Source organism: Corvus cornix, chromosome 14 (assembly GCF_000738735.6).
Source record: "Corvus cornix cornix isolate S_Up_H32 chromosome 14, ASM73873v5, whole genome shotgun sequence".
In the NCBI taxonomy this organism is placed as follows: domain Eukaryota; kingdom Metazoa; phylum Chordata; class Aves; order Passeriformes; family Corvidae; genus Corvus; species Corvus cornix.
In genome coordinates, this window is record NC_046344.1 from 1,764,880 (window position 1) to 1,776,485 (window position 11,606).

At 44.1% G+C, this 11,606-nt stretch overlaps 1 protein-coding gene across 1 annotated transcript; it reads right to left on the reverse strand.

The window, feature by feature from the left end:
* Positions 1-711: 711 nt before the first annotated feature.
* Positions 712-11,425, reverse strand: CRYM (crystallin mu). The gene is made up of 8 exons (XM_039560043.1): positions 10,766-11,425; positions 10,414-10,564; positions 9,284-9,346; positions 7,116-7,217; positions 6,086-6,269; positions 4,533-4,654; positions 3,587-3,671; positions 712-2,915 (listed from the first exon to the last, which is right to left on the reverse strand). The coding sequence occupies exons 1-8, from the start codon at positions 11,404-11,406 to the stop codon at positions 2,851-2,853; spliced, it is 1,413 nt and encodes a 470-aa protein (XP_039415977.1). The 5' UTR covers positions 11,407-11,425; the 3' UTR covers positions 712-2,850.
* Between the last annotated feature and the right edge of the window lie 181 nt (positions 11,426-11,606).

Consider the following 11,606-nt stretch of genomic DNA (forward strand, 5'->3'; position numbering starts at 1 on the left):
GCTGCTGAGGCCAGCCCAGCCTCATCCCTCCCTGCATCCTCTGGTCCCTGCAGCAGCTCAGTTCCACACCCCCAGCACACAGGGCTGGCACAAGGTCTGGACTGCTCCAGTGACTCCTCTCTGCTGCAAAGTGCTGAGCATGATGCACCCTTTTCAGGGCAGATTTTAAATAAGTGGGTTGGATTCAGCTACCCAGGAAATACTTTTGACAACTCTAAGCACGCAAATGCCTGTCACCAACGGGAGGCAAGTGTAGGTAGAGGAGAAGGCACTGCAAGGAACCAAGGATCTCCATATTGCACTGAAAATCTGCCTCTCTGCTTACTCATCTGCAGCCTCTGACAACCAGAGAGAACAGCAGAGACCATCTGCACATAAATAACTCAGTTGCCACAGGCATCCTCAGTGTTCAGGCATCTCCTTAGGTATTTGCAGTGACTCTGGAGCTAAAACGAACAGCACCAGACCTGTGGGCGTCCCTTGTCCTCCAGAAACTGTATCAAGAGACTGTAAGAAGCCCCAGAGCACCCCATATGATACTTATTTTTAGGCAACTGAATAAATTTTTTATTTTTATACTTTTTAATTTAAAAAAGTGCGATACTGCTAACCCTTTTCTTATGGGATGGTATAAAGTAGCCCTGTGGAAAAAAAATGGGGGAAAAATAAATCAGCCACAAACCAGAAAAGTAATGAACAACAACATGAAAGTCAAAGAAAACCAGCAGTATCTATTTGATTTTAATATAAATGCAAGTTACACAAGTTCATAATCCACTAATTTGTAAGAGAAGGAAACATAGAAATTGATGCTATTATTTCCCCTCAGAAAAATCTAAAGGTGGCATTCAAGCAATTTCCATTGTAACTGAACCAAATCCTCTTCATGACATCAGAGGTGCAACACTGAAGCCAGGCTCCCAAAATCTCCCACTGCCAATGAGGCTGAGAACAGTGTGGGTTTTCAGAACCAGGTCTTTGGACTGGCTCCATTTACTCTTTAAAGTGCATAGTCTGTAGGACAGTACATGTGAAAATAAACTGGACTTGTCTTCTTCCCAAACACATCAAATTACAAATCTGGTGTCACACTGGCACAGAACTGGGATAATACTGCCATAATTATTAACTGCAAGTTTCCATACAGTTCTTGAATAATGGAACATCACTGGCTTTCATGTTTACCTCAAGTTAGTGTAGTTCTGCATCACTGAAGTAACAAACTAAGTCAACACATACACTTCTGAACACCTCAGAAATGACAGAGAAGAAACAAGACATGTAAAAACAGAGAGTAATTTTGCTACAATTAAAATGCAAAAGCTCATAGAGAAATTTCTGTTGTTCCTTCTGATGGAATAAACAGGATCAATGGAGTTCACGTTGGATCCACAGGAAACATCCTTCAGCCCTACTCACTTAGTGGTCTGGTACCTTTCTACGCTACCTGTGCAAATTACAAACTCTGCCACTTAGTACATTTTCCAACTAGCTTACACCAGGCTTGTAACTGGGAGTATTGTTTACATCACACCTGCACTGTACTCATTAACCTCTTCTACACTTACCTATGCACCCTCCAGGGCTTTAATGCCAACTGCTTCTGACCCTCCTTCCTGTTGCTCTGCTCTATTCTACAGGCATGTTATAAAATGCCCTGTCATCCAACTTTTCCAGAGCACGAAGAAACACTTAATAGCCTGCATGAAATAATATGCAAATGGAAATAAAATTTCACAAGGCAAAACTCGTGAGCCTGAGACAGGAATTTGTTTCCAGGGCAATAGCTGTTTTTCAGCAGATCCTCAATCTTTTGCAAGGCAGTTGCATAACAGCACGAAACTGGAACTTTTCCTTATGTCACTGTGTTCCTCTGCCAGGAAAGGATCATGAAAATTCCTGCCCCAGCTAATATCTGCGATAATGGAACAATTAGCAATTGAAGCATGGCACAGCCAAACTGAAAATATTTGCCTGTATACGTGAAATCAGTTTGGGTGGTTCCTTCAAGAAGCTTAGAAAAAGAACTTAGAGGCACCATAGATTAATAGCAAAATCTCCCTAGAGAATACAGATAAATCAACACACATATTAGTCCTCACATTCTGTGTGACTCCTTGCAATATGAAAATGGCAATATCCCAGCGAGGCATGTGCTAAGGGAAGCACTGAGCAGAAACCTAACTGGATGGAGGCATGGTTATTTACATAAATCCTCACTCAGAACTGTGCTCCTAAGTGAAAAACCATTGAGTCTGAGGGCTAGGGAAGGTGGATGGCAAGGGGGGATAAAAATGGTGACTTCCAGTGTGAGCTGGAAGGGAAGGTGTGTCCAGGAATTAGTGTTGAGCTGTGTTCCCAGGAGGCTGAAGACAAGGTCACTGTCACTGTAGCACTGAAACCCAGAGTTGCATTTAAAGTACCTTCACAGGTAAATATGATGCCAGAGTCCATTCTACAAACTGATGCATTTTACACCAGAATGAACCAACCCTCTAAAAACCATGAAATCTACACACAAGCTTCTGCTACATAAATAATCAGGGAGGAAAGGCATTGATTCCAGAATGATACCAAAATATGTAAAGATACCCTTGTTAGTGTCACTGCAAACATCTAATACTTGCTGTTACAGGAGAGAGACATTTATTAGCAATAATGCAAGTATCTAACACTTGAAATTAGAAAACTTGAGAAATTAGTCTATTGCTGAAATTTTACTTTTCCTTCTTGAATGTTCTAGAAGGGCCACATTCAGATAGGATTGGTGCCTTCCTTGTTAACACAGGATTCAGGGAAACTAAGTGCAAACTATTTTCTTGGCCTCATTGGCATTGTAGACTTCTCTCTTTAGTTACCAGCTGACCACGCGTCATAAACAAATTTTGCTGCTACTGTATCTTCAACTGCCATCCCTGAAAAAGAATTAAAGTCACCTTCAAACAGCTATTCAGCTGTACAAATAATTTAGCTTCAGAAGGGAACAGGAACACTCAGGAGCTTATCTAACTGGACAGGAACAGGAATTATTTCCCATCCCAAACACCTACAGTGCTACATTCAAAGTCCATAGCCATCATGTGGTGTTGGGTGTGCTGTAAGAAGTTAATGTAACAGTAGGAATCTTAATTTTCAGTGTTCATATCACAACCGGGCCCTTTTGGAGATGTCATGTAGCTCAGAGCATGGTAATTCATCCCCAGGGCCACCCTTTCCCAAAGCCCAGCCCCACAGGACACTGTCACATTGTCTCAGGTCAGACAGACCCCACGGGTGGAACAGCGGGGCAGTCGGGCTGGAGCTCTATTAATAAATGCTGCAGTCATGTCTTGAACAACTGTGAAATGGAAAATGGACTTCCTATTGTTTGCCTGCTTTCCTATCACTTTTCATTACATCAATCCTTCTAGATAAATAAAAAGGGAAATAAAAAGGGAAAATGCAAATCACAGTCTACGTTCCTGTGGGCAGTGCACTGCCACAGCCGTTCTGAAGATGAGCAGCAGCTTTCCCACGCATGGGGGACCTAATAAAGAACAAGGCATTGTTTTCTGTCAGACTTGTACACAGGAGGGGCTGTTCTTACCCAATGATTTAAACACTGTTGTTTTCTCAGGCAGGGCTGGTTTTGTACCCTTCAATACCTCCCCCAGCTCAGCAAAAATCTCTGCCTGTGAAGAAAATACATATTAATACAAAAACATAATACCCATATGTATGTTAAGAGTAAAAAAACCCCTTTTCTTCTGAGTGACTTCAAAAGAAAGAACTCCTCCAGTGCTGCATCCCAAAAGTGATTACTTTCCATGGTGAAGCAGATCAGCATTCAGACAAATAATATAGAAACTGGACAGAAATCAGAGGAGCAGAATGGTTTTCAAAGAAAAACAGCTGGCAGACTTTCCTCAGCCAGCAAGGTTTTTTACAGTGGATAGCTTGTTACTTATCCAACAAAACACATGGGATTCCACACACATTACCATATCTGGAGCTCTTATGTTAAACCTCAAAAGTGTAAATCATATTTATTCTGCAGACACATGAAAAGAGAAAAAGAAAACTCCACTGAACCTCAAAGAGTCCCTGCTGGCAAATCTGTGCAGATCATTGTCTGCTTGGCTTGTGTGGTCCATTCTTTGGGCTGGTCCATTCAGTGTCAATCACACTGAAATCTCATGGGAAGAAAGTTACAGGTTTGAATAAACAGACTTGAAAACACTTAAGATAACCAAACACTGCAGGAGAAGTAGGTCTTTCAACAGCAATACATTGTTATCATCACAAGCCAATGCTGCAAACATGCTACTGTAACATGGTGCCATGTAATGGTAAATACGGGGGTTGCATGGTTTGGTCACAGACACAGCAGTCTCAGTTTGAAACCAGTTTATCTTTCAACCCCTGCCTGGAAAGTGTTAACAATTACATCTGATGCCCTAAAGGTTTCAGTGCAGGACATCATCAATACCAACTCATTTCAAATGCAAGTCAATTGTCACAAAAATAAAGCCCATCATTTCAGAAAGTCTTACCCCTGATAAAATAACATCTCCTGATTCTGTCAGAGCAGCATCTCTGGAATCCACGAACAGAACAGAATTCTTCATCAGCTCATCATCCAGTTCTCTCCAGTCTGGTCTGCTTGCTCCAACAGCTAAAGTAACAAAACTGATGAACTTGGGAGCAATGTTTAAAACAAATTCAAACCACATTTTCTTCAAAAGACACGTGTGAAGTAACAATGGACGTTACTATTGAAATGTAATATACAAAATATACAGTGTTAGCCTTGGAGAAATACTGATTGATAGGACAACAAAACAACGTTTGATATGTCAGTAAAATATCCTTGTCAAAAGAGTCTGAGTAGCTGAGACAAAAGAAAGTCCTCTCCCTTTGTCTGTTATCTCTAGTACCCTTGTTTTCATCAGATCATTACCAAATTAATTTTACACACCTTTATTAGATTATCACTTACCCAGAGAAACTGAAAACAAATCATGGAGCTTAACTTTTTACACACAGTACCAAGATCATTATCAACTTGTTATGGGCTTAAAAAACAAGCAAACAAGAAACCCAACAAAAACTAAAAGGACTACCCAGTTATACTATATTCAGATATTTTTACATGTCAACTGTTACGGAACAATGAATTCCATGTTGGTCAAATGCCTCTTCAAACAGTAAAAATGCCTCAAGGAAGGGTAAAAAAAAGGCAAAGAAAGGAGAGAGGTCTTTGTGTCTGTGTCGCCTCAGCAACTGTGGACCTTAATTGATTTTGTTGTATTTCTGGCTTCCGTGCCATGACATAACACAGACAGCAACTTTCAATGACAAAGGACTAAATTGAGTTTAAAAAATTGGTAGGATGCTGCTGGAATGTGGGACCTCAAATTGTTCCCTTTGAGAAGTTGCTTTTGTCTTATTACCATGCTATCTAGAAAGTGCACAAGGTCATCTGAACAAGGCGCACAATTAATAAAAATAAACAAACAAGGGCATGTCCAGAGACTCCAAACAATAGTGTGGCAACATCATTACAAGGCAGGCAACAAAAAAAAAGCAACCCCCCAAACTTCACTATAATTAGAGGTTAAATGATGATGTTCTTATCAGTTATTGCATTTTCAGAACTCAAGCAGAAAAGTAAATTGGTGTGATCAGCCCCAAAAGAAACAAATAGAGGAGCTTAAAAAATGGGTGGAAGAAAAGATGACACCACCAGGGAAATATAACAATGAGCAGTAACTACTTAGGAAATAACACATTCATGTGGGTTATTTAAATGGAGAGCGAGGTGAGAATAATGACAACATGAGGGCAAAGATGATGCACCACTAAGAGAAAAGAGCAGATGGGAAAAGAGAAAATCCCATGCTCTAGCAAAAATCCCCTGCTGGATTATGCAGGTGTTCTGGCTCCAGGAAGACAGGGCTGGGAAAAGCAGTCCTTGCTAAAATGGAAAAGTCAAAATGGAAGGAACATTCATTCCATGAAGCACAGAGAACTGTTTTTCAACAGAGGGTGATGCTAAACAACGTGCTAATGGACACATGCTGGACACCATGGGAACAGAACATACCATTGATGTGGGCACCTGGCTTCACCCAGTCTCCAAACAAGATGGGAGCTGTTGCCATAGTGACTGTCACAATCACATCAGCCCCTGTCACTGCCTCCTGGGCAGAGGAGCAGACCCGCACGGGACCGCTGACAGAACTGGCAAACTTCAGAGCCTTCTCCTGGGTGCGATTCCATATCCTGACCTTCACGGAGAGAAACACGGAAAACAAAACAAAACAAAGACAGATTAACTTGGAGAATCTCTCCTTGCTGAAACAGAACACTTGGTTTAAGTTTTCAGTAGATAAACGTATCCTAAGGGTTGGGGGTTTTTTCCCCTTTAGTGGTCTTATCATACAAGTGACTAAATTTCATGAGTGTTTGGCAACATTGCAATGCCTGTTTTGTGATGGCAGAATAACAGCTCCTTGTAGAGCTGCTCTTATAAAATGTAAATATTTCCAAAAAAAACATTTAAGGGAAAGTCACAAAAAGCTTATGCAAGCATGGCATACACAGTAGGATCGTCTCAGACAAAAAGCTATCTGAAACAACTTTGATTCCAACCCTTTATGTTTTTGAAATACCAACATCTGAACAAGAAATTCTACAGTTGCTCCAGTTCTTCTTGGGTTCTGTAGAAACAGAACCAAGTATGATTAACCTTTTGTGGTGGATTGACCATGGCTGGACACCAGGTGCCCAGAAAGCTGTTTTATCACTCCGCTCCCCAGCAGCACAGGGAGAGGGAAGAGAAAATAAGATGGAAAAATTTGTGGGTCGAGATAAAGGCAGTTTAATAGAACAGAAACAAATGTTGGAGAGACAGCCTTGATGTTGTGTGAGCACTGCTCAGAAGTAGCCAAAACACTGGGGTGTTATCAGACCCTTCGAGCTGCCAGTGCACAGCACTGTGAGGGCTGCTCGGGGGAACAGGAGCTCCATCCCAGCCTGACCTGACACAACTTCATTGCCTGTAATTTTTTTATAATGAATCCTGCAACATTACAGAGACAGATAAATGTATCCTCTTAAGATGTGTCTGTTACCTCTTTAAACGTGAACAGTTCTGTGAAGATATCGTAATGGCTGTATGCTTGAACACCAGCTCCCAAAATGCACAGCACTTCTGCAAAAGCTGGCATTAGCAACTGAACAGTATCAGAAATAAAAAAAAAAAAACAAAAGAGAATATGCAAGAACAATATATTAACAGGCATTAAAAATACATATCAAAATACTACAAAAGAAAGCAGTAGTGTTAGTCCTTTTAAACAACAGAAAAGTATATAAACAAGTATTCAATAATCACTATATATATTGGGCTTTTTTTAATGCAAAAGCTAGCATCAATAGCACCAAAACACATCTTGGCTTAATTCCAGTGTTGAATTGTCTGACTTGAAATTCAGATCTAAGATGCAACAGCATGAACAGCAAGTTCTGGAGCCTCAGCACACTCCAGTGTTGACACACCCCTGGGGGTGATTGAATGTAAAACCACAGTGCTGATGTTCTGCACTGGCTAAAAGCAGGGCTCAGAACCCCACAAACCATCAGTACTGAGAGTGGCAGCTGCACAGGTAAACTGGTTCTGGCAGCCCCACACTAAAACAGCTTTTTGAATTCACTGAAGCCGTAAATCACACCACAAACATATCTTGGCATGGCAAGAGCCATAATACACAGATATTGTAAAAACAGGGATGGTTCTGAGGAACAAATAATACAATTCAGTCCTACAGTTGCTTTTGGTTTTCTGATTTAGTTCTTGCCTGTGATTCACCAGTACTTGGCAAAGGAGAAGACAGGGCTGCTGGAGTCCAGCCCTAACCTACCCTTGTTTATGCATTTGCTGTGGCCACTCAGTCCTGTCTAAAAAGCTTTAGAGTCTAGGCTCTCAAGGTTTATTCTGCTTCAAACAAATGGAAAAAAAATCTCATTAATCCCATTTTCCAGTAACAAGAACTTGTTTTAGTGTGTCTTTTAAAGACTCTGAAGCACTGATTTCAAAGGTTCTTTGCATAAGACCATGGGTCTTTGAAAAGCAAATGCCATAAAGAGGACAAGATGACAAACACGAGCTAAACTCAAACACTCCTGAAAATTTCCCAAAACAACAGATGATAATGAAGGATCTGATCTTGAAGTACCTTCAGCAGCCAAGCTCCTTTGAAGCCAGCATGGACTGCATAAAAACCATCAGAACTGACCCAATAAAGAACGGCCAAAATGGATGAGGTCCTGTAACCTCCTGTCCAAGGAGCTCATTGTAAATCATTCTGTCCTTTGGTTCAGGAGAAGCTCCTGGGGACGGGTCCTTCACTCAATTTTATGCCAGCGCAGCTCCATTGCCATGGATAGAGTCACCCTGGCATGAAGTCTGCCCCTCACAAAGTAGTGAGATCAGCCTTTATTCTGGTCCAAAGCTGAGGGGCGACAAACAACAGTATTTTTCAGCTCTGGCCCTCTTCTTATTGCCTCACCCTTTGAGGTGAAGGCTAAAACCCTCCTGTGCAATGCATGGTCACTTGCTCTCTTTCTGCTGTTAGCAGCCCAACCAAAAACCAAAAATTCTTTTTAAAAAGTATTCCAACACAACAATTTCCCACTGAAATTGAGGTGATGTAAAGCAACACACAGCCAGATACACCTCACCTGCCTTCAGACACTGAAGTTTATGGCCATGGTCAGGGACAGTCATCTGGACATCTTCCAGTGACAACAGAGACACTGACAGACACCTCTGGACAAGTTATCCATCTATACTGGGCATTATCTATCTTAAGAGAAATGGAAATGTGCTTTTTCCCTCTTTTCACAGGTCCAGTGCAACCCACCTGTCCTGTCCTGACAGCAGAAGGCATCTATCTAAATAAAATTCAATATATCACCACAGCTACATCACCCAAAGCCATAAAGGGGCATGTTAAGACAAACACAAAAGAAAGAAAATTACAGAGAAAGACAGCTCAGTAAATTCGTAGAAGAGCATGCAATAGAAGCCACAAAAATGTAACTCGGGTCCTTCTCCAATCACACGCAAAGTGTTAAAGCCAGACATGATTGACTCAAAACAGTGAGCTTAAGTTTTCCCTGAAAGTACATACATTGTCATAAATCTAACTTAAAGCTGTATTGGATGAAAAGCCATTTGAATCATTCCTTCTAGTTATTTTGTAACTCCAAGCCCCACGTGAGAGAACAGAAGACACACCTTGGTAGCGATGGCAGAAACTGCAGCTGTCCGTTTTGCTGTAATGACACTGCCATCCAGGACCTTCATAAAAATTCAAACAGATTGACATGAACATTGAAAATATGAATAATTGCCAAACATTTTCATCCAATTTGTGAATGATGTGGTATTACAGACATAAAACATATACACATGTAAAAGATGGCAATTATTATTATAGCAACCACAAACCATAGAGTAACGTTCAAACTGGGCAGATTCTCTGTTTGTTCCAGTTCTTCCCTGTCATTCCATCAGCACAAAAGGAGTGATAATGGTCAGAGAAGAGCCACCTCTAACTCACCCAACTCCTGATGCACTGCACTTCCCTGGCTCTCCAGTGCAGGGGATAGATGGATATGACTCCAACGCTCTGCACTCCAGTAATACCAGGGACCAGTGCAAGCTGGCAGTGGTTCCCCAGTCTGCACTGTCTTGGTCTGTACAGAGGGGTGACAGGGAACCACGGAATTCCTTAAATGTGTATCACACATGGGACACTACAGCCTCAATGTGCATTAGCTACTGAATATAATATAATATAATATAATATAATACAATATAATACAATATAATATAAATTACATATTAATTATGGGTCTTAAAAAGCCCACACAGTTGGTAGAAAAACCCAAGATAAGTTTTGGCCCTTTAATAAATCATTATTATTAAAGTACAATGCAAATCATCACTGTTCTTAAAAAAAATTCTTAAATTCTTTAAATAAAGCAATCTGAATACTATTCTCTGCAATGCAAATTGTAAATCTCTTTCAATTTGAGACTTAAGATGGTTCAGGATCCACTCTTTATCCACAAGGTAAGGGGTATTTTTGCTTTCAAATGCAAGATAAATTTTTCCTGATCATTTCTCTCTTCCAGTTCCCCTCTGAGCTATCAGATTCAAATCGCGAGCAGCAGTAAATAATAGCACGGTGAGTACAGTTTAACACAAAGGAAACATAGGCAGCTTTAGGCCAAATCCTGATTTGACACACTGATGATGTTGGTAAATTCAGGCCAATTTACACCAGCTCCAGCTTCCAAGAAGCAGAAGCGAGAACTGACAGCATGAGCAGAGAAGAATGCAGAAGGACACACGAGACTTACAGCTTTCAAAGTGCCATTGCTGGGGTCAAACAAGAGAACAGTCGCTTGGTGAGAAGGCACAGAGGAGTCCTTCAGGTGCTCATAGAAAGTCACCAACTTGGTTGTGAGCGCATCGTCCGCAGCACTGTACGCGGGCATGACTCCGAGGTACCTCGGGGGGAGAATTACCCGCGTTACTCACGCACCGTTATCCCGGGAGCCCACAGCCAGCGGGATGTGCCCGCCACGCCGCTACCAGCCGGTTAATCAGTAACTCGGCACCAAGGTTCTGATGTTCCAAATCCGCCCACCCGGTCCCTTCCCCGCCGCGAGTCCGCCACCCCCGCTGCCGCTAGCCCGCGGTGTCCCTCACCCGCCGTGGCGGGGCACGGGCAGCACGGTGCGCACGGGCTGCACCACCCCGCCCGCCGCGCCCGCGGAGAAGTTGGCCAGGGCGGCCTCCAGCGCCGGCAGCAGGAGGCTGGCGCGGTGCAGGTGCTTCTCCACCTCCTCGGCGCCGATGAACACGGGCGGAGTCGAGCCCATGGCGAGAACCGGGCGGACGGGACAGGATGGAACGGGACGACGGCACTCCGAGACTGCAACACCGCGCACCGCCCGCACGGCCGGTAGGAACTCGCCGGGGCGGCCCCGCTGCCGCCGGCCCCGCCGCCGAACCGCCCCGCGGAACCGCCCCGCCGCTCTCGGCTCCGCCTCCGCGCCCCACGCCCACCACGGGCACCCCGCTATGTCCCGTCTGAAGTCCTGCTCGAGGGGAGCTCCGGTGCCCTGGGAGCTGCCGCGCCCGCAGGCACCGCCGCTGTCCCGCCTTACCCAGGCAGCGCTCGGGGGAAGGAGGCTGCGAACGCCACGGAATGGCCCCGACATAGGTTGGGCACAGCCACCCCGGGACCCCGCGCCCCGAGGGACAGACCGAGGGACAGCCGCCACCGGGGCCCGCGCCCCGAGGCACCGCCCTGAGGGGCATTCCCGAAACACGTTCCGGAGGGACATTCCCGGGGCACATTCCCGAGCGACCGCCGCCACCGGGACCCCGCGCCCCGCAGGGTGTCACGGCCCCCCGTGCCCGGGAGGGGGCGACACCCCGGCAGGCGCACAGCCCCCGGTGCCCGCGCGGCGGCGCTGTTGCCTCCCGGCGCGCCGTCCCGCCGGAGCAGTAGAGTTGGGGGTTCGCTCGCTGGAAGGTCAGCGCG